Genomic DNA, 23,955 nt, shown 5'->3' with positions numbered 1-23,955 from the left:
CACAGTCATGAGACAAACCTGTGCTTTTCTACCTCGACGTGTCGGCCGATGTTCAGAGCCACTTCATGAGTGCTGATACTCGCTGGGTTCTTTTACACATTTCTTCTCCCCCATCATCTCAACTCTCTGACCTGGAAATCGTTCCCCTTCCGCCGCCGTCGAAAATGAAACTATTGTATAGAGCTGTGAGTTATGTCTTTTGTGTTGTAGACTATACGGGAGGTCTGGATCCAAATGCACGACTCATGAGACGAGGTATTACGACTGGTGCAATGTCCAGGGGCTAAGGAGTGAAGCGTCCTCCCAGTCTCCATTTCTTTAGTCTTTAGTGAGGCGTCCACCACGAGGCGACGGCGACCGGCAGGCAAAGGAGAAAGGAGAATGATGAACCCGGAGAAAAACACAAAAGAGGGGGTTGCCGGTGGCGCAGCGGCAGTGCGCGCGATCCCATGTATTGAGGCTCAGTCCTCGCGCGCGGGCGGCCCGGGTTCGCGTCCGGCCTGTGGCCCATCTCCCGCATGTCTCTCCCCACTCCCTCTCCCTGATTTCCGACTCTGTCCACTTTCCTCTAATAAAGGCATAAAGGCCAAAAATAAATCTTTAAAAAAAAAAAAAAAAACACAAAAGAGCATAAAGCCACACAAACTAAGCAGCGCGAGGATGTAGCAAAAACACAAGCGGAGCCAAAGTTCATGACCTTCCACTCAGGGTGATGAAAACAATCTGGCAGCGAGTGAAGAGAAGACCGGGGGTTTTATACAGTGAAGGTTGATTAGTGGATTAGGTTCACCTGGTCCTGCATGTGACACAAAGCCACCCCCCCCCCCCCCCCCCCCCCCCCCCCCCATGCACTCACATAAAACAGACAGGAGAGGAGACCCAGGAGGATCAGACAAAGATTTCTTATTTGGTAACTTTGACTCCTGAGTCAAATCTCTGACGCACCTGAGGTGGAAGGAGAGAGGAGGCGAGTGGTTGAAGCAAGGAGACACATCGAAGAATCCATCCGTTCACCATCAGCCGTCTCTCTCCGGGAGCAGACATCTTAGCAAGACGCCGGGCAAGTTTGATTGGCTGTAATCCATTATCTCATAACTTTTCCTCCCCCCCCCCCCTCCTCCTCCCCCCTCCCCCCTCTGGTTGGCTCATGTTTTATGGATGCTAAGTGGTAAAGGATTTACGAGGAGTTTAGTTCACTCATCCCTCGGCGGTTGCACTTAAAATATTCACAGTTTAGAGCGTTTAGTGCCTCTGAGCGATCCCTCAGCGGATCTCAGCTACATTATTAGCTTTCATATTTGTTGTGTTTTTATGTTTTTGACTTGGAAATGTGCTGCATGCTTTCCCCCCTGTGTTTCCATAAAGATGTAGCTGGCGTATACAGGGCAGTGGGCCTGCAGCAGTGCTGGTGGCTCCTGTATGGCTGACTTACTGTCGTGGTTGTATTTTACCCGTCTGTCATGTGCCGTGTCCCACAGGAAGCCACCGGCTGCGGCGTGCACTTAATGAAATTGTGTTGCTTCAGTTCAGTTTCTGATGGCGTGATTTTATGCGTGTCACCCGAACAAACGTACATTTAGCCAATATTTTAGGCGGACAGCTTTAAATATGACGGCGAGGAGGCAGTTTGTTTAATTAAATGTTTTTACTGCAGGGTTGTAATGAGGCTCTCTGAATCGATTCTATGAATAAATATCTTTTGATTTGTGTTTCTCTCCAGGTTTGTTTATTTGAGTGTTCGGTAAAGAGGTTCTGTCCTTTTTATTGGTCCAAGAATGAACTCTTATTATAACTATAAAGACACGAAATGAAGCAGATAAATGTCTCAGATATTATTATAAGTTTATCGTATGTTTTTGTAACGTCTCGTGTCTTCATTTGTCCTCTCGTATCGTGAAAAGCTCGAGTCCATTTAGCGTTTACACGTTAGTGTGCCGTGTTGTATCGTATCGTTTCTTATTGATCACATTGATTTTATTTATTTTGTATCTTATCAAAAGAATCTCTCATGGTATCGAATCATATTTGGTGTCTTATCGTAAAAGTCAAATATATTTCATGTTTTAATGTTTGTCTGTGTCGTATCGTTCAGCGTCGTATTTTATCACATTTGAACTCTTATCTTATTTTATCGTTTCAAATCTCATCAAATCATCTCAGGTTGTATTTTATTGCATCTTATTGAATCGTTCAGATCAGATTCTTTATTCAGTCATTTTCTTATGTGGCCTGAAGGCTGTTTTCAATTCTCCGAGTATTCAACCTCTGACTGACTGTGTGACACACTGGAGGAGCAGGGGAGGAGGAGGAGGAGGAGCGGGAGGAGGAGGAGGAGGAGGAGGAGGAACAGAAGGAGTGGGAGGAGGAGGAGGAGTAGGAGCACTAGGAGTGGGAGGAGCAGGAGGAGGAGGAGGTGGAGGAGCAGGAGGAGGTGGAGGTGGAGGAGCGGGAGGAGGAGGAGGAGGAGCCGGAGGAGCGGGAGGAGGAACAGGAGGAGTGGGAGGAGGAGGAGGAAGAGGAGGAGCAGGAGGAGGAGAAGGAGCGGGAGGAGGAACAGGAGGAGTGGGAGGAGGAGGAGGAAGAGGAGGAACAGGAGGAGGAGAAGGAGCGGGAGGAGGAGGAGGTGGAGGAGATGGAAGAGGAAGAGTAGGAAGAGGAAGAGGAGGAGCGGGAGGAGGAAGAGGAGGAGGAGCAGGAGGAGCGGAAGGAGGAGCGGGAGGAGGAGCGGGAGGAGGAGGAGGAGCAGGAGGAGGAGAAGGAGCGGGAGGAGGAGGAGCATCAGGAGGAGGAGGAGGAATGTGTAAATGAATTGCAGACCAGAGCTTCATCTTCTCTCCCTCTGGCCCTGCTGCGGAGGCTCTTTAACCTCGGGCAGGGTGGGAGAAAAAAAGCCGAGCATACAGAAGGTGGTGCTGCACAGTGCATGTGTGTGATCATGTGTACACGTGTGTGTAAAGTGTGTGTGTGTGATCATGTGTACACGTGTGTGTAAAGTGTGTGTGTATGCAGTGAGACATTCACGACCAGTGGCACTCAGGCATTATGTGAGAATGGGCTGCAAGTTGTGCCCAGTGGGACTCTCTCTCTCTCTCTCTCTCTCTCTCTCTCTCTCTCGCTCTTGCTCTCTCGCCCTCTGTGTGTCTGATGCCAAAGGAAAAGTCATGCGTACATGCATGCAACATGCACTTGAATGCACACAAGCACATGCTGTAAATACCTCATTCAGTCTGACACACAAGAAGTGAGAGAGTCACAGTCCCTGTACAGAGTCAGTGAAAGGCAGCTGAAGGCCGGGATCAGTGTGTGTGCTGCAGAACATGACTGTGATGCTGCTTGTGTAACACTGAACTGATTCGGTCTAAAGCCGAGTGTTTGATGTGAGCCGGACATTTGGGGGGGGACATCATCATTTCAGCAAAACCCACCTGTCAGTCAGAGCCGCCACACCTTTTATTATCAACAACTTGTAAACCTTCAGAAAAGCAAAAAAAGACGAGCGTAGAGTTTGAGTTTACTGTCTCAACTGCAGCGAGCGGCTGTGGCTCAGTGGTGGAGCCGGTCGTCTTTCAACTGGACGCTAGATTGTCGATCCCTGTAGCTCCTGCAGACTGTAGTGTGTGTGTGTGTGTGTGTGTGTGTGTGTGTGTGTGTGTGTGTGTCTGTGTGTGTGTGTGCTCAAGGGCGACAAAGATTTTCCCATCAAAAGGAGACGTGCGTTCTGCTGCTGTGTCGTGCTTCTTGCATTCACGCTTCATTCTTGACTCATGTTTTCCTGAACAGCTTGTTGTATTGTGTCCTTAAATATGTTGCTGTACTTCAGTTTTTCATTTGGGATATCTTCATGGGACTTTTTCCAATCCCTCCAAGAGAAATACTTTGTTCCTTTTTGACAAAGACTGTTCCCAGAACTACATTTATTTTCCTTTATTTGTAAAATACAACGAGCCAATCTGTAGCAGGAAGATAAGAGTGGTTGATTTTTATTTAGTCACGAGACCTTCGTGAGTGTTTTCACTGGAACAGTCGAAGGTGTCAATCTGTTTGTCACGTACTGTTAATGCCGTGACGGAAGTGTTAACTGTTTGTCTGTGGGTCCGTCAGCTTCAGTCATGACGACTCTCCGCTCTCTGCTGTCCAGCTGACACAATGGGAACCCGTTCAACTCCGTGATTAAAGCTGAAATAAAGGAGAGCGAGCCTCGGCGAGGCGGCTTCATTGTGTCTGACAGCAGTCGTGTCGATAGAGGTGTTAGAACGAGAGAGGGATCTGAGCGATTGCTTTCTGCTGTGATTCTGTTCAAAATGGCCGCCTGCCCGGCGTGCGCGCTGTGAAGTACTGATGCTTTTCTTTTCATCCCGACTGCTCAGACAGAGGTCTGTATTGATTTTTTAGCCCTGTTGAAACTATTACAGACACAAAAGCGCTCCATTCTCCTCCTCCATCCCTTTTTTCATAAAAGACCTCCACTCATGTCGCTCGGCCCTTTGTGAGTCAATAAAGATGTCTTACTGCGATTACCAATGTGTAAAGAGCTCATGATGATAGAAAATACCACCATCTCTGATCTTTTGTCAAAGCTCCAGTCACCGGATCTCAGCTGAGAAGTTCCTGCACAAAGTATCTCTCTGCTGTTAAATCAGAAACCAGCACGCCGTTTCATCGCTAACGACACGTTTATAAGACGATTGTTGAGGTCGTCTGCATTTACGTTTTTTACACCATTTTTAACATAAACCAAGAAGAATTACACCGCAAGAACTCACATCTAGCGAGTGTATTTGTACTTTAAAATATTTAATTCCATTTCAAACTCATCATTATCTCCTGTAATCCCCAAACGGCCACGAGGCGGCGCACGGCCTCTCCTCACGGGATCCATAATCTGGAATAAAGAGAAAAATGTGCAAACAACAGTTTGTCTTTGATTGATGTTGATTTGAGACCCGTAATGTTGATAAAGGGACGACAATTACAATCGCAGAGCCCTTCGTTGTGTTTTATTTTGAAACTTCCTTGTCTGACTTCCTGTCCGGGTTGACACGTACAGTACGTCTTAAAAAAGCAAATTTAAAACAGGAGAATGAGCACAAAATGAAGAGCAGAACAAATGAAGTGTGAAATGAAAGATGTGCTTCGGTTTATGAAGTCAGTTTGGGGAACTCTTAAAGAAACAGTTTTCAATTTTATGCTCCTGATGAGAGGCGATTTCCTCCGAGGGAAAATAAACACTTCATTCATTAATCAACCTCTTCACTGCATTAAACAGTCAACACTGACTTTTAATTATTTGACATCTTTCTAAGTTGTTCTCTTCTCTTTATATACAGTGTTGCTGATTTTTGTTAAGGTCAAATGAAAGTAACGCACAGTGAAGCAGTGAGTCTCCAGTCTTAGGTTTCCTTCATTGTTTTACTTATTAAACAAACCAATTATTGAGCATATCAACTTTCAAAAGGCCGATTGATCTCCATGAGTTACAGGAGAAAACTACGCAGGAAACCATAAATAAATCAGGCTAAATATAGTTCCTCATCAGTCTTTAAATCTGATTGATTTGAAAATGTTTTGATGATTTAAGATGCAAAGAATTCTCCATCACTCAAACTTCAGCGCACAGACTCGCAGGCCGGGTTTTGTTTTTGCTGTAAAACAAGCAATAAATAATGGAGGTTCGTCCTGTGCGGCTGGGGATCGATGTATCGACGGGGCAGAGGTCGGGGGCAGTCATCATCATCAAACTCGCCCTTTCACTGTGGGCGGGGCCTGACACCTGGGGGGGGCACCGAGGGGAAAGTGTGTCACTGGCACCAGACCAGATCCACTGATTTACACCGAGCACTGATGACAAAGCACTTTAGCCGCCAAAAGTCCCGCTCGTCAATTAAACCAGACCAGGAAAGCTAATCTTAGCTTAGCATAGCATATGTCAGCCTGACGGTTTGGTAGGTTTTAGAGGATTTAAGCCCGCCAAAATACCCTGACTTCAGGGACTGTTTTTTAGTGAAAAGAGAGGCAGTGAGTTGCTTTCAGACGAAGGGTTATGTAAAATGACAGGAGAGCTTCTGTTAGTGTGTCACACACTCAGTGTCTGGCCCATTGATCACAGCGAGCCGCAGTGAGTGTGTGTGCAACTCTGACCTGTTTGTGCAGTGGAGTGTGAGGTTAGCGGATGCTGTTTCAGGGTCACTGCTGGTGTGGGACTAAATGGACCAGTCCAGGAGGCCGGCCTGTCAGCAGGGGCCGCCCACACTGCTGTCACATCAGCACCCGGGTCATATGGAGCAAACTGTTTGATACTGCTTGACTCTGATGGATCGCTGCTATCGGCCCCTTCTGTCTCTTTGCACCGCAGAGATCCTGACCTGGAGCTCCTCTGTGAAGTTTGTCTCACGTCTCAGACTGAGCTGAAGTTACACTGACACTTCTCTGACGTCTTCTACTTGTTTTTCACTCCCCAGAAAGTTGGAAGCCCAGAAGATACAAAAGCAACCAGAGCTGCACTACCGACAAACATTTCAGGAAGTGTCAGACAGGACTGACTTCATCTTTAATCCGTGTATCAGAATCCTTCCAAACTGCGCCGCATTACTGGACTCTGTACGCTGTGCTTGTTTACATCCGGGCAGTAGAGCGGGGGAGAGAGAGCCTAATGACTAGCCCTGATTAAATACACATGTCTACGTCTACAAACAGCCCCAGCTAGTGGCGGGTGGCTGCATTACATCTCGTACATAACATCTGACCAACACTGAGGGCCAACATGTTAATATTTTAGTTTTCAAACAAAAATGCCCAGCGCTACTTTTAACCACTTTTCCTTCAGATCCCTCTCTGGTGATCTTTTCTGTCTCTTCCAATGAAAACCATTTGGGAACCATTTTTCTTTCAAAGTTTCAAGTTGAACACTTGAAGACTTTCCTTCTGGTTCCTTTGAAACTGCTCGGTTGTCTCTCGTTCGACGTTCAAACAGACGAATGCTGCAGACTGTTTTGTGTTTTGCTGGTGACGCTGAGGAAACACGGAGGAAAGGGACAGAACGCATCGTGTGGAAGAGGATGAAATATGCTCCACCTGGATTTATTTATAGAGTACAAAAGCAGCTAAATAAAAAATAAAAAAGAGAGCACACTCAACAATAAATAAAGTTTGAGGTGCTCGACTGGAACAAGACTAAAAAAGAGTGCACGAAACGTCCTTCAGGTTTCGTGTTCAGCAGAGTAAAAAGGTTTTCACTCGAGGTAATAGTGTTAAATGTTTTAATAAACGTCCTAGTGAAGTGACAGTATATGATGTCTGTTATGATCTTTTAGTCTCCTTGTTGACGTTCGTGTGTCTGCAGTGTGGGATGAAGAAGTGTCCTGCCTCCTCATCAAACGGGCCCCTGTGGTACGGCTCCGTGATCGTCGCGTGTATGATCTGGGTCAGACGGATTCAAACCCACTCGATGGGTTTGCAGTCTGGGCCAAGCTGTAAGCTGTGAATGGTTTTGATGGATTGCATCTATCTGGATGAAACGCATCATCATCAACTCTTTGGCCTGAAGTGGAGCTCTGTAACTGTACACGCTGCCCGGTGCCAAAAACCTCTCCGTGCAGATCGTGCTCGTTGGCAGTCCCTGAATGTGACCTTGAAGGAACCCTTTGTTACACGCACAGTTTGGACCGAACACATGGTGAAAAAACTTTCTGGGATATTCCAGCTTCAGAGTTGCCAACTCTGAACGGCAGCCAATAGGACAGCTGCTGCAGGATTTCCAAACCATACGCTTGTGTTTTTGACGATTATTTGACTTTTTTTGTTGATCGAGGATTTTGTGTTTGAGCTTTTTTAATGTCTCCGTTGAGAGGAGAGACAGGGCAGAAATCAGAAGCTATGAATCCCCGGAGAGGAAATTCACTTTAACACTCTCTTATTAAGACATGCTAAACACACAGGATCATTCCTCTCCAGCGACCAGACTCATTTCCAGATTCAATCAGCACTGGCACTCGAACCGGCAACCAAAGTCCCTGCAGACTGAGCTACTGCTGGCTTCCCTCTTTTGTTGTTGTTGTTGTTGTTGCATGGTTACATGGTAATCTTGCAAACTAACCACTCGTCCACGTTCTCCGTCTAACTTATCAAACCCCAAAAAATCATGAAGGCAAAAAGATGAAGTTCTTTCTTCCCCCCTCCTCTTAAATGTTGTAATCACACGACAATGACACGCTCCATGTTCATCCTCCGACCACAAACTGAGAGTTGTCATGGCGATCATCTCCGTCTGTCGATAGAAAAGGGATCTGAGGTTTGCTGTATTATTTGAAGTTCAGACTCTATTGATTCTCAGGCCATCGATCGATATCTATCCAGCAGGAAAAATCAGCTCCACTTTTCCCAAAGTACAGCGCGAGAGCGAAGAACACACGAGAGTTTTAAAGTCATCGTCACACACTGAACATTTTCATCCTGCAGAATGAGGGATTTGATTTTTGGGTACGTGTGGGACATTTTAAGCCTTTAAATGCATCGAGCGCTCCGCTTGTAACGAGCTGTCGTTGTGTTGCATTTATATTGTTTTCCTTGTGGAATCATTAGAAGTCCAGTTTGACCAGAACAGCGCTTCGATTCAGGCAGTAATTAGAGACGAACACAGCAGGGGGAGACAAAGTGTGAGAGGTCCAGATCTCAGACCAGCAGAGTCCCGGCTTCTGCATTACATGTTGCATCTGAAGACAGGCTGACATGTAGCGATCCAGAGATGTGTGTGTGTGTGTGTGTGTGTGTGTGTGTGTGTGTGTGTGTGTGTGTGGGGGGGGGGGGGGGGGGGGGGGGGGGGGGGGTCATTCCATCCCTGGAGGCAACATCAGTGGGCTGTGGGGATTTTCTAACCTCTGGACTGCTCTCTTGGTTGAATGAACGCCCTCTGAGACGACTCCTTATAGCCGTCTCTCTCTAAACACACACACACACACACACACAAAGGCTGTATAAGTAGTGATCAGTCACTAGGTGTGTCCATACATGAGAAATGCAGGTGCAGTATTTGACATAGCGCTCGTTACCTGGGGGGTCCAATCAGATTTTTGGGGGGGCGGGGCTATCTTCCTCCTAGATGGATGCATGTCTGTTGTCCTCACTTGTCTATAGTAATCCTTTGTATGTGGGTGTCAACACCAGCTGACTGTAGAGAAAAAGAAGGACCCGTGTTGCTCTTCCTGGACAGGATTGATTTTTAAAATTGCGTTGTCGCCTTTAAAGCTCATGATTGCTTGGCGCGGCCTTACCTATGCTACGCTCCGCCATGTTCATACTTCAGCCAGAGAGCTGAGGTCAACCGATCAATCGTCCAATCCTGGATGTGATGAAAACCCAGATTAAAACCAGGGGCAATCAAGTCTCTGCGGTCACTGTGGATGTTTTGAGCAATCTTGTTTTCTGATGCCGTGTAAAGAACATGGGTTAGCTGGTTTTTTTTGTTTGTTTATTTTTTTAAATAAAGTTGACTCGAAGGTCGACTTAAGTTATACACTGACCAAAAGAGATCATGGAGCAGCTGAGGTTGGGTTTTGGAGTCTCTCAACGGGAAGGTCGGGGGTTTGAATCCCAGCTCCTGCATAAAAAAACAAAGAAAAAGCAAAGAAAAAAATATATATACACATCTAGCACATTAGATACACACACTCATACATGCATACAAACAGAAGCATACCTGGACTATAAATATGGGGCCTGTTTTGACCAGGGAAGTGTCAGTTTGCAGTTTCAGGCTTCGACACTGAAAGCAGATAATGTGCAAACCTCACAGCTCGTCCTCCCACGTTCAAGTCAAATTCTCCACAAGGAGAAAACACCTGCGGTGACATTTTTGTAGTATGCTGAGACTGATCATGAGTCAAGACTTTCAGAGGAGCGAAGATAAGCTGGGAATTAACAAATGAAACCGACTTCAGCGGGGACTTGTTCTTCCCGATGTGGTGCAGCAGTTCCCAACACCTCCGTTGCACCTTAATAAGGTGAACAACACTTATTCTGTTGTCTTGTTTGTCTGGGTAAAGAAGAGGAAGCTGCGGGCGGATCAGAGAAGACTCAGACCCTCGCTCTGTTTGTCTGCACAGTGGAGTTGTGCACCCTGGATTGAAACAGCGGGTTTGTCAGTAAAGCAGCCCTTTTGTTTGCTTCCCCACCCCCCATTTTCCTTTAACAAGAGCCACATCTCGAGGCTCGCTCTGATTCTCCTCGCACCGAGAAACTGGCAGAGGACGCTCATTATCTTCCCCTTTCTGTTGTTGTTCTGCGTGTGTGTAAAATGTGGGCAATTATAGCACTTTCTCTTGTAGAGAGCCAAAACCTTTCTATAATGAGGAGATCTCCTTAAGCAGGAAACACTGAGTGTGTGTCGGTGTGCACAGAAGTGATTGTGTAGACTTTATGGAAATGAAAAGTTTCCTTTTAATTCCAAGTCTGACCAACGAATCGCAACAGACGAAGGTTTGAGCTGTTTTGATGTCATGCAGCAGCGCGGGGAGAGTTTGTTAAGGGGGGGGGGCGTACAGTTCCTCTGGAGTAACTGTACGCCGCGGCGTGGGGAGGGATTCGGTTTGCTTCGAGGAAATGTTGCTTCAGCTGTCAGTGTTTGAATGAAAGAAGATGAAAGCTTCAGAGGAAACCAGTGCGTTTGGTTTTGATCTTGTGTGTACGGCGTTCGTTACGGCGCCTGAAAGGATTTAAAGTGCTAATCAGCAGGGTAATGGTTTGTTGTTTTTGTTTTTCCCAAGCACTCACCGCTGTGGTGATTTTTTTCACCGTGTTTCTCGGTAATCAATTATCATTCAAAACAGACAACATTGTTTTGTCTTCATTATCTGTCCAGATGAATACATGTAAGAAATAAAGAATATGAAGGCGAGCGGCGCGAGGGTCCTGCACTATGTGTCGCTAATGACGATGCGCCTCGTGCTGTTTGTTTGTCTCCAACGCAACTAAATGATCACCGAGGAAAAGAAACGTAAACAAACTGTCGACGTCGTGACGTGTCAGTGTGCGCGTGCACAATTTGAGAGGAGAAATTCTTTTTTTGTGCAAACAGGAAAGACCAACAAGACGTTTTGTTTTTATCGCGTTAGAAGCTGCTCTCAAATGTTTCACTGTAAACAGCAGATCAAATAACTTTCTCTCACCTGGACAAACACTTTCACCATGTATTAGCACATTTTGGTTTTTCTTCACTCTCTCTGCAGTCTTGTTTAACAGCAGCAGAGGGTCAGAGAGTCCAGCTGCACGTCAGCAGCTGAGCGTCAGGCTCCAGTGGAGAATTTCACTTAATTCAGTTAAGATACAAAGTTGGAATAATATGATAACATGTTTGTTTGTGTCCAGCTGTCTGATGTGATATTATGTCACATGTTGGGAATATCTGCTGCCACAAAGTGGACTCATTCAGAAGTTATTTATGAAGAAATGTTAAGGACAATTAATGTTTTTTTTTCTTTGCAATCTCAGACTCTACAAAAAGATAAACATGTCTCCTGAAACTTTTGGATGAAAGCGTCCGCTAAATGAATTGTAGAATCGATAAAAGTCATTTCTGTTGTTCTTGTCTGTCTCCAGTTTGCTCCCAGTACTCCCGTGGTGTCTTCGCCATCTTCGGCCTGTACGACAAGCGCTCTGTCCACACGTTGACGTCCTTCTGCAGCGCCCTGCACATCTCCCTCATCACACCCAGCTTCCCCACCGAGGGCGAGAGCCAGTTCACCCTGCAGCTCCGGCCATCCATCCGGGGCGCGCTCCTGTCTCTGCTCGACCACTACGACTGGAACAAGTTTGTCTTCCTGTACGACACCGACCGAGGTGAGCGATGACCATCACCTCTCTTCTTTTCTCTGGAGACCAAATGTTAAAGTCTAATACTGCTTTAAGTCTACTCAGGCCGAGGAGACCAGTGCAGTTCAGCGCTGTCAGTGCTCTGTACTGACTGTACTCATCAGTGTCAATTATCTTCCAATCAAACCAATCAGAATCAAGGAGGGGCGGGAATTCAGATATCCAGATATCAGCTGTGTCAACGACAAGATCATAAACTAATATGACGAAGCTGAAGCTGCTGATAACACCATCTGCTACCTTTACCTTCATTTGATGAAGTTTTTTCTGTATTTTTTAAATAAAATTATTAATTTTTAAGACGTCCTGAAACACTTTAACGAAACAGAAGAGCCGTCAGTCAATCAAAATAACAACTGCTCATGGAGGCCGGCCCTGCAGTTTAAATCAACCGTGTACACACATGCACATAACCAGCACACACACTCATATTAACCCTGGAGTTCACACCATCACTAACGCCCGCTATATAAAACATACTGCCCATGAAAATATATATTTAAGTAAGTATAAGTGCTCTTCATTTCTTTCCACCTAAACAACGTCTCATAAAAGGAAAACACAGGTATCATGGTCTCAGTGTCTAAAAATAAATAGATAATGGATTTGGTAATTTGTTCTTTGGTCCACTTTAGTCTCCTTTTCTCACTGATGACTGGGTGGGAAATATTTGACTCTCATTAACTAAAAAATTGTTTCCATATATAGAAAATCAGCTGATAGAAAAAGCAGGAAACACGGCGACCTGTGAAGTCAGTGAGGAGACTGAGACGACTCAGCCAGCAGTGAAGAAAATCACCTGACGTGTTCTCGAGACCAAACCCGACATGCGTTGTTTTTCTTCTCTCTCCCGTCTCACATAAAACCACGAACGTCCCATCATAGCTGCCCTCGCTATAAATGCCACATACTGATTCAAATCATGTCATAGCTTTGCACACGACGGTCCCTCAGGTGTGTTTTTGCTCCAGCACTGAGGTGAGAATGGATGTGGCTTTAGAATAATGGCTGTTTTGTCCACAACATGTCCCGGGGCCACGGAGCGATCGATGATAGTGTTGGACCTTTTCTCTCTCTCTCTCTTTCAGGCTCCATTCCCCTCCACAGTGTGAGGACCTTGTGTTTCTTTTCGGCCTGTCACTCTCACTCTTTCTGTGTTTCTTTTTTTGGGGTCCCTCTCTCCCTCCACACACACACACACACACACACACACACACACAGTGGCAGAGTCAATAGGTTTGTACTTATTCAACCCCCACTGTGTCACATTTCCATTACAAGACAGAGTGGATATGGGCTACTGCTTGGATCACATCTCCACATCTCGCTTTCATACATTTTCCAGAAGCTAGTCAGGGGTTTCATTCTGCTCGTGTGCGTCTGTTGGGGCCGCGATGAGTGTGTGAGCAGACCGTGTGTGTGTGTGTGTGTGTGTGTGTGTGTGCGAGCCGCAGAGTGAGAAGAGAAGCGTATCAGCATGGCCTCCCCCTCACAACGACTCATTCCCTGCCTCTTATCTCAGGTCGAACACGCTCGGCTGGGTAAAGAGCCTCCTCTCCTCGGCACAAAACCCACAAGTATCTGATCGAGGGTTCTCCGAATACACAACAGAGGGTCCTCGCTGCGAGACGCACCCGCAGAGGACACACAGCTTGACTTTTAGGCTGCTCTGAGCCTCCGTCTAACGTCACAACCATCCTCTACCTGAACTCTTAGTTTGTGACCGAGTGCAGATGACCTTAGGGAGTCGTATCTCAAAGACTTTTTACACCCCCCCCCCCCCCTTCAAAAGAGTCATCTATAACTATTTAAAACGTAGACGATTGATGGTACTTCAAATAATCTCGGACAAAATAAAAAAGCAATGACCACAGTCTGATGAAAGAGGAAAGCGTGGTGAAATATTCAGCGATGGCGCAGATACACTTGGAAAACTTGATCCAGCACTTCAGATATTTATTTCACAGGACAAGTTCACAACATCGAGAAAATAGTGTCGAGAGAAGTGTTAAGATAAAAAAGTATCCGAGTCGTCGGAGCGTTGACGTGCGACACATGGAGGCTTGTCGGAGCGCGTGCAGAGCGATAGATTCTGTGGAAATACGAGCACATCTGTTGAAGGAGACAGATGACTGACGGATGACTAAAACTCCGCTCTTAAAGTCGTGTCGGTACATGTTGCCCTTTACCCGGCAGTCTGCCTGTGTTGCTGTTGCTGAGAGACGCAGCGCTCTTCTGTCTCTTTTCATTTGAAATCTGAACCAACACTCGGATGTAGTGCAAAAATGACAGTTTGATCTGTGATGATGTGTTCAAACTTCTCAGGGGCAAGAACACAAAGAATGGATTGTGGGTTTGATGGAAGAATAAATTGAAATCGCCTTGTCTCAAGATGTCACTTTCACATTCAGGAAGTTTTGCAGACGAGCACAATCTGCCGCTGGGATGAATCAGATTCATCTGTCGGATAAAGTGCAGATGGGTGTTTTTGTGCAAAAAACAAAACGAGTTCATATCTGGTTTTTCCTCCATGAAATATCTTCTCCTGTGCACACTCATCATGATGACATGTTTACCTGACTTATTATCACGGCCATAATGATCAGTGGAAACTCTTTGGTGTGACACCAATTAAAGGTGGAGTCAGTAGCTTTTTCCTAAAGAAATAAAATGGACCATAGTCATCCCCTCTGGGCCTCCATGTGGTGGTGACAGTTTCTGCAGACTGCATGATCATGATTTTAGTAGTGGATGCATTTTAGCAATATATAATAAATACATTTATAGAATTAGAATTCAAACCAGCGAATGGATTTAGCTGCAAAGAAGAGAAAATATAATCTTAGAAACGAGGGGAAACCTTAAGATGGCTTTCCCCTGGGATGCAGAGATGGTCTGCTTCCTGTTGCACAAGCAGCTGCCAACCACCAGTGGTTAGCTCGTGCTAGCATGTGGTAGCTTGCAGTGTCGGTACAAGCAGTAAAGGTACACACTACGTCCAGCAGTGAGTGTGCGTCTGGGTGCGATGAGTCCAGAAGAAGGGACCAAGTATGAATACTGCAACTTAAAGTAACTGACTCCATCTTCTATTTGTCACAAACTGTCTGAAGATCGTGAACAGTGTCACCTTTAAATGCATCTGCCTTCTCACACTGCTGCTTGTTTTTTTTTAATACTTTTTGCAATTAGGCTCATTTGCATAGAGAGAGGGGGAATCTTCTGCAGCAAATTTATGCCTCACACTTTATTTAAGCAGGTGCAAATAACTTCATTGTACCTGAATGTCATTGCTTGGCAGCACAGTAAGAGGTGCATTATCCTTCCGAGGTGCTCAGAGATTTGTGTGTGTGTGCAGCTAAATGTGCTCAGTGCTCTCTGTGTTAAAGCGCACGTGTCCTTGACTCATACTCGAACAGAGGGTGTTTCTTAAAAGCACTTCCCATCAGACCCACTGGGCCCTCGTCCATTCTTTTATTGTGGACCGATAATCCTCTCTGTGTCTCCTCGCCTTTACCTAAGTGGATGGAGGGAAGGTTTGTTGGCTGACTTTGCAAAACACAACTTCCTGACGTGCACCTTAGATTGTCAGCTCTGATGCACGGAGGCTCTGTGTGTGGACGTGATTTGGACAGTTTGCAGGGATAATAAAGTAAACTCTTTTCATGATCAAACAGTTTCGAGCAGACGTGAAAAACCCAATCTACTTAAAAGGTTTTTATCTATTTAGGAAACTGTTTAAATGTAATTAATCCTTCATTTACATGAACAATGATATCAGATATTGTGCTTTCCTGAAGTAGAGGATTTTCTGCAGGTGGGGCTGACGGTTCGAGCACAGTAGAGGAGGGAACCCGTGCAGGTTAAATAGATTTTGGAGGATTAGGTGATCGTGGAGAATGTTTGACAGAGACAGCTTAAAGGGCTCCCTCTACTTTTACTTATTTATACAAATACAGATTTTAAATTACATCGTCTCCAAACAGGATATTTGAATTTCCCTCCGGGGACAAATAAAGTTTTTAGAATTTAAATGAAAAGATCACTTAATAGGCTCTGACTGCCGCTTTGCTGACAATTTGTTCTAGTCAGGAGCGATTTGATCTCGTTTCCTCACAGATTTTTTCACTGAATTTGATGTCCATTAGCTACTTTTTTAAATAATTTTCATGATGGAGAACAGGGGTGGGATCAGACTACATTAGCTCTGTGTGTCTCGGCTGTGCTAATTAGAAAAGAGCTGTATTTGTTGTGTTTGCTGAAGTTTCAGTGTCAGTCCTGCTAATGGCTCTGTCCATGGTGCTGAAAGTAGTCAGCGGCATATTTCCTCTGACTGATGGCTGCTGTTTGTTTGTTTTCTGTTGTAGCTGTTGTCATCCTAACGATGTGAAACTCTGGGCTGTCAGGAAGCTGATGTTCTGGATGTAAAGCTGCAGATATGAGAAACACGAGCGGCTCTCTGTGGGTGCTTCTGCTTCGAGCTGCTGTTCAATGAAACATACTGATGACCTGCTGCGGTTACAGCCAGAGCTGCTGGAATTCTTCACATGATATTTTTCTGCCAAAGAACTTTGAAGAAGTTTACTAGGTGTTGAAACCTTTACAGATTCGTCTTGTCGATTTGTTTCCACTGATTCACCCTCTTCCTCAGCTGGTGTCTAATTCTAATTATAAAGGTTTTCTCTGTCTGCTTCCATCTCACCTACGGAGCTACACACACGTCGAAAAGCTGAAAGAAGTCACAGAACAATCCGCAGTCCCAGGTTTGTCCCACCTGGCCGTGTCACCATGCAGACGTTCACACTGCTGATACTAATAATCCGACCTTCACTGCGTGCTAGAGAACAGCATCCAGAAATGACGCGATGAGGTTCCTGAAGCATCGTCATCATTTTGATGCCTTGAGCCTCTAATAGTATTTTGATGACTTGAGAATGAGGCGGAGCTGCTTATTCCTGCATTTTTCTTCCCCCCCCCCCCCCCCTTCAGTGTCCCCTTATTCATTTATATACATCTTTTTTTGACCGGCAGCTTTAGCTGATCACTCAAATCTGTTTCAGCGCCTGGCAAAGCATGAAAGCAAACTCCTGCTGCATGTGCAGTTTTTACGCAATCACGAGCCGTTCTTTCTGCGCGCAGCTGTGAAAGCAGAGACTCACGAAAGGCAGCGTCCCTCTGATTTTTTATTTCTGCACATTTCATTTGCTACTGCACCGCACGCTCCATCTATGAAAGAGTGAGTAAGAGGAACGCTTGCTTATTTACCTCCTGAGATCGTGTGTCTTTGTGAGAGTCTATGAATCTGTGTGTGTGTGTGTGTGTGTGTGTGTGTGTGTGTGTGTTCTGTGTGCGCATGCGTGTGCTTTTCAGAAGGCTTTTGGGTGCAGGCTGCAGCACTCTGGCCTGAGGATTTTTTTTTTCACACACAGGGCCAGGCATTCATCCAGTATTGACTGTAATGTAGAATCAGCCCACGCATGGCTGAGCTCAGTCAATGAGCGTCAGTCTGATTCCCTGAATCAAAGCTCCAGAGATACAAGAGGCTGTTACTGGAGTCCGCTGTGTGTGTGTGTGTGTGTGTGTGTGTGTGTGTGAGTGAGTAAGAGAAAAACAGAGAGATTAAGTGTGTACAGCTTTTATTATTAGCTACCCTCAAATTAACATGTAAACGCACAATCATACTGCAAACATAATTGTCATGTAAATAACGCAGATATTGAGACGGTAGTTAATACATCAGAGAGGAAATAAAAGGGGAAAGAAGAGGTGAGGGAAAAACATGAGCGAGGAGAAGAAAAGAGATAAAACAATCAAAGGAAAGAGGAAACAAGAAAATAAAGGAAAGCGGTAGAAAGGATAAGAGGAGATTAGGTGAGAAGAGGAGAGGTAATGAAAGGAAATAGGACAAGGAGGAGAGAAAGGAAATGAAAAGAGGTGATGAAACAAGAAGGGAAAAGGGAAGATAAGTGGCGGATGAGGAGGGGAGGAAAGACATGGAAATCAAGAAGGTGAATGTAAGACTAAAGGAGAATAAATAAGGAGGGGGGGAAGAGAACATGAAAGGAAAGGTCAGAATAAAAAAGACAAAAGAGTCAAAAGACAAGGGAGGAAAGAAAACGGAGAAATATAGAAGGGAGGTTTAGGGAAGGATAGAAGGAAGGGGATGAAAGGAAACTGGAGGAGAGGAAGTGACGGAGAAAATAAATGACGGAGGGAGGATTATGAAACAAATGAGAGGGAACTCATCCGAAGGAGACAAGAAGGGAGGAAAGGTGACGACTGCGAGCTAAAAGGACAGAGAGAGGAGGTAAAACAAGACGAGAGGATTCAAGAGGATGGGTAATAAAACAAGAAGAGAAGAAAAAAAACCAAGCGGATTGGCTGGAAGCAGCAGGCCATGATGAATGAGTGTGTTTAAAAGAAAACAACCTTGTGTAGTCTGCGGAGAGCGAGAGGTGAAAGAGGAAAAAAAAGACTGACTCGATGAGGAGCAGGAGGAAGGATTCAGTCCCAACACAGACTGTGACATTTATCACACCGGAGGGTAAAAGACAGGACGACAACACGGAGGGAGAAGAAAATCGAAATGAACAAAACATAAAGAGCAGGACACATACTTACAAAAAATTACATACAAAAATTAAAAGCCAGTGCAGAAGTTGAAAAAAAACCTGCAGTTCCTGAAGTGTCCACTTGAGGCTGGTTCTTAAAGTCCCAGAAAATCCCGTCTTTACTGGCACACAGCGAGCGAAGCTTTGCATTTGTTTTGATTTCACGAAGGATAAGAGTGAAACACAATAAGGGGCGTGGCTTATGTGGCTGACAGGCGTGTGTCTTACCTGCACTGAGCTCCAACACTTCAGTGAACATTTCCAATATGGAGGCTGCCGACGTTTGGCTTCAAAAGAAACCAGTAGGTGACATCACTGGTTTTATGTCCAGGTTTATATGCAGTGTGTCCAAAAGATTACGGGTAAGAACCGACACTGCAAAAAATATAAGCACGACATGTAAAGATAAAAGAAGAATAAATGAGAAACATGAAAGGAAAACGTGTCTCAGTGCTGCTGCTGCCTCCATCTAGCGTCCAGCTCTGCTCCACTCACCACAAACACGCTGCAGCGTCGGCGTGCCCGGCGGCCTGTGTGGCTGTGTCTCTGACGCTGATGCTGATTGCGGCTGGCTGCTGCTCCACGCACCGCCTCAGGGCTACACATTTATCAGCTGGTAATCAGCCGGCCCACTGCATGCTTTGGTTGGCTGGACTGGCTTCACTGCGGCTTTCTGTCCTTATGCTGCGGCCACCGTGCAGCTCAATAGGACATGATGGGGAGAGAGGGGGGAAACTTAAACAATTAAAAATCTATTAACAACAATGTTTGTTTCTTTTTAGACGTTAAAAATCACCGCACATGAAAATCTTCATTCTTTTTCTAATAAAAAAATAATAATTTAATTCCAAAGAAAGCAAGCCTGACATACACTTTAAATCAATAAACCATGACACACTGAAAATTACTTTGACTTTTTTTGTTGCCTGCAGCTTCCTCAGGTTTGTTCCTATAAACCGAGCAGCACCGGAGAGCGCAGGATGGTTGTGCACGAGCTGCCCTGTTGGTTATACTTTATTTCAGACCTGTAGGTCCAGAACACATGAAGCATCCAAACCTTCACATTAAACACAGATTCCACCCACAGACGCAGCGCTTTACAACTTTCTACTGAACTCATGTTGTGCTAAATAAAAGTCTAAATGGTTAAAAGCTATAAAGGGCATTTCTGGTTTAAATACCCCTGTTGTGCCACCTGAACGAATGCCTCTATAACAGGCCAAAGAGAAACTTGTGTTAACTGCAGTGCGATGACTTGAACTCCGGTTTCACACCACAACACACCCGACAGTCGGCCAGAGCAGCTGCTCATTTGTAGCTGAAACAGTCGATGGAGTCGATAGCAGCAAAGTAGCTGCAGAGACCACAGGGAGTCATGTTTAGCGCAGTCTGTGGCATCCCACCCTGCACACAGCTCGGCCTTTGTGTTGTCTTTATTTTGCAACCAAAACAAAAGCCCCTCATTTCCAGCAGAAACCAAAGAACACTGTGTATCCGATTTAGCTAGCAGCTACTGTCTGTGCGCGGTCCCTGGACAGCAACGCCACACAGTAAATATTGAAATATGGATCTTAAGTTTGTTCGAACCAGGGGGGGCGGCTGGAGACTTTCAGCGTCTTTAAAGCAGTTTAAGTCGTTTTTCTTCCTCTGAGAGACAAAATGCTGCAAGAAAACGGATCCACTCGTTTTAGAAAGTTCTGTTTTTGAAAATATATCAAATAGATCAGTTTCCCCAAAGAGGGAGCTCCACATTTAAAATCAACACAGCTGTTTATTACGTGTTGTATAGAAATGATCACGTAAATGCACTGATGTATTGATCATCAGTATCGGCTGATTTCTGCCTTGTTGACTTAATTACAATTAACAATTGAAATTTAGTGAACAAGCCCTAAATGATAAAACTTGTCGTGGGTGCAAAGGTCGTACGTGTGAATTGTGATACACCAAAAGGTAACTGAAGCGTGGAGACACAACCGCCGTAATTAAACGCTACGATCAAGTCAAAACAAGGAGGGCTTAAATTCCCACCAGCCTCGGCTTTGCTTTAATGTTTAGGGCTAATTAGCGGCTACAGGCGTGCTGACACACTAAGCTAAGAGGGTGAACATGGTTCAGCAGCTGAACATCTGCACGTTAGTAAGTGTCGTCGTCAGCACGCCGCAGAGTCGACGTTAGCATGTAGTTCAAAGCCTTGAAGTCCTCGGGGGACCATTAAGACGTGCGAGGCCAAGGTTATGTGATGTGGACGGCTACGTTAGCAAAACAAAGAGATAGCTAATATGAAAGTGCTGCGCGATGCAAGGTGGCGATTCTCATGAGAGTTAGATTTAAACTCGCAGAGGGACTTATAGCTTTTTATGTTTTGTGAAGTTAGAGCAGAATATCAGCTCCAGAGAACGAGCTCTTCAAGCCTCCATGCCACTGCATTGTTGGTTAAATTGTGCCAGAAAACTCTTCTCTGCTTCTATGAGCTAATTAGCATCAGCTTTGAACTTTGCATTGTTTGCAAGCTGTTATAAAAAACATTATCTTGTTCAGATTATATGCTTTCTTTTACACCATTTTGATAAAAATAGTTTTTTTTTCCTTTAAAAAAACTCAGCAAAATAAGTGTGTGATGTAAAGACTTCATCTGAGATTTTTTTTTTTTTGCTCTTTTCAACATGCATTCATTCCGTCTTGCCCTTTTTCATAACTGAGAAAATGCCCGATTGGTTCCCTTTGGGGATTTTGCTTCCCTACACCTCTGCAGCTGCAGCCAAAATGTCATGAACTCACCCCCTTCCTTTAGAAGCATCCGAGGACAGTCTGAGATGATACAAGCATCAGTGTGTGTGTGTGTGTGTGTGTGTGTGTGTGTTGCCCCATCCAGCAGTCCCTCCTGGCACAGACATCCCTCTAATGGGGAGCAGGGGGCGATGGAGGGGATGGAGAAGGTGGAGATGGAGCCGGGTTGCCAGAGCACAGGTTAATCCACTAATTGGGAGCAAAGGGAGACGGGTTGCCAGATTGTGATGGCCACCAGGAGGGGCCGTTTAAGGGGGACATCTGTTCCTGCTGGAGAACAGCCGCCCTCACAGCTCCCGAGTTTCCTCCCTGACACTCATCTTCTTCAGACACAAACATGACAGCGAGGAGCGAGCCCTACATCCCCTACTGGCTCTGCTGATACATCGGCTTCACAGGAAGCGAGTCCGTGTCCTTGAGTGGACTGGAAGACAGGATTTTTTTTCTTCTGGTTGGACAAACATTAAAGCTTCAGAGGAGTTTGCTTCCGTTGGGTTTTGTTTTCTAAAGGAAGGGTGTTTTCTTGCCATCGGGTGTTGTGTCAACTGAAGCCAGTGTTCGTTCAAAGCAGTAATTATCAGCATGTGTTTTATCCCTTCACAAGGTCCAGGGAGCCACTCTGCAGCCAGGAAGTTTATCAGATGAATGTTCTTCAGTAAACATATTCAGGAGCGGCTACACGCACAAACACAAAGTCTTTTAGGAAGCAAGTCCTGTCATGTTGACTGCAATAAATGAGCAGAAAGTTAGAGTCAGGGTCCAGATACTAATGGAGAAGTTCTTCTTTCTTTTTTTTTTTTAGTCCCCGAGAAGCGCTGCACGTCCATCCTAACGACACTCTGCTGACAGCTGATTTATCGATCACTCTCCAGGATTGTTTAGATTGATTTCAAACTTTGATGCATATAAAACTAAGTTTCGCATCGTGACTTCCTGATCTTGAAAGATGCACGTGAACGTGTTCGCACTAATCGCACTGAAATCTAATTTACTTGAAGTCGGACTAACACACCTCGATGTTGCGGTTGGGAGTCGATTGTTCTTCCCTCTGAATTTAATTTCTTGCCACTTTGTTTCAAATTGTAACTGTTTTAATTAATCTCAGTGGTTTTTGTGTGTTTGTTGTGTTGTTGCGTGTTTTTCTGTTTTACTTTGTAATCTCGACTGCAGGGAAACCTCAATGTCCTCACGAGAATAAATGAAGGTCACTTTTTATATGCCTCAGTCTGACACAAACATGGTGCACTGAGCATGCTCCATCCTCAGCAAGGCCCTCGACCTGGACGAGTGTTTCTGATGCGTCAGCATAAGGAGGTAAACTTATAAAAGTCCATGGAGGGAGTCGGTTCTTATCTGTCGATTGTTTGGCGTGTGACGTATCAGGTCAACAGGCTGAAGGTCAAACTAGCACAAAGGGGAACAGCATTGGCTTCTGTAGTGGAGTCAGACGTTCTCTGTCGATCAATCGATTCTCCCCCCAGTGCTTATACTGGGACAAGACAGCGGTCCAATGAAAGAGTTTAATGAACGTACTCTTGTACAAGCGTTCCTGTATTTTCATCTTGTGTCTCCTCTTGTCTGTATCAGGATACGCCATCCTGCAGGCCATCATGGAGAAGGCGGGACAAAACAACTGGCAGATCAGCGCCATCTGCGTGGAGAACTTCAACGACGCCAGCTACCGACGGCTGCTGGAGGATCTGGACCGGAGACAGGAGAAGAAGTTCGTCATCGACCTCGAGGCGGAGAGGCTGCAGAACATGCTGGAACAGGTGACGTCATCTTTCCCTTGTTTTACGACTTTGTCCTCGTTCACCTGATAGAAAGAAGCGTGACGTGACGTACGACAGCCGTGCTTTTGAATGTTGCGTTCATGATGTCTGCAGGATCACGAGCTGTCACACAAACAGGCAGCAAATACACAGTTAGCCGAAGATGCTAGTCCTAATGTTGGTGTTCAAACACGTGCTCAAAATGTTGCATATTCTTCAGAATAAATAATGTCACCTTTAATGTGAAGGGTTCCTTCAAAATAAAAGCTCCTTGCAAAGTGCTGAATCAAGCAATCAAATGTTTGATTGTGTTGTTGGAGAAAGTGCTTCACAAACACACAAACAAGTAATAAACAAAATACAGCAATATAACCCCCCTTCACACACACACACACACACACACACACACACACACACACACACGCACACGCGCAAACGTCATACATAAAGAAGCCGATAAATTCAGGTATTGACAGATGGAGGAAATGCTCGCATGAATTTGTAACGAGGATGAGGAAACACAGATATTTTAATGTTAAAGTAAAGATGGGAAAATAAGACAGGAAGTGGATTTTTTATTTGTGCACATGTTTGCGCACCTCACACTTCATGCCACCTCTGCATAAGTCAGAGACCCAGTAGACGACCTGAGGGCTCCTGTAGGCCGAACAGTTAGAAGAAAATTTGATAAACAGATCAGGGGCGAGACCTTTAAGAGCTTTATAAACCAATCAAGAAGCTTCTCAGACGAGCAGGTAGGCGATGCAGAGTCTTCAGAGACTTCAGAGTCGGTGTGATGCAGCCTCTCTCTCGTGCAGCTGAATTTTGGAAAAGCTGCAGCTCGGAAATAAAACTCCTTTTCGGACGAGCCGAACGTGCAGCATTGCAGGAGTAAATCCTGCAGGTTATGAAAGTGTGAATTA

General features: G+C 45.3%; 1 protein-coding gene across 6 annotated transcripts in view; it reads left to right on the top strand.

Annotated features, from left to right (window-relative positions):
• The window catches only part of LOC306832215 (glutamate receptor 4), a 115,805-nt gene that overhangs the window by 44,297 nt on the left and 47,553 nt on the right, over window positions 1-23,955 (top strand). For all 6 annotated transcript variants that reach the window (XR_013780198.1, XR_013780199.1, XM_079356709.1 and 3 more), the window contains exons 3-4: window positions 11,590-11,829; window positions 22,848-23,032. Coding sequence is in view for 4 of the 6 variants with exons in the window: in XM_079356709.1 (XP_079212835.1) it covers window positions 11,590-11,829; window positions 22,848-23,032 (425 nt within the window). In the remaining 2 variants the exon portion in view is untranslated. The remainder of the gene's footprint in view (window positions 1-11,589; window positions 11,830-22,847; window positions 23,033-23,955) is intronic.

This window comes from Symphodus melops (genome assembly GCF_947650265.1).
Source record: "Symphodus melops genome assembly, chromosome: 11".
NCBI classification, from domain to species: domain Eukaryota; kingdom Metazoa; phylum Chordata; class Actinopteri; order Labriformes; family Labridae; genus Symphodus; species Symphodus melops.
Note: the sequence above shows the minus strand (reverse complement) of the source record. Positions and strands in the feature narration are given on the sequence as shown.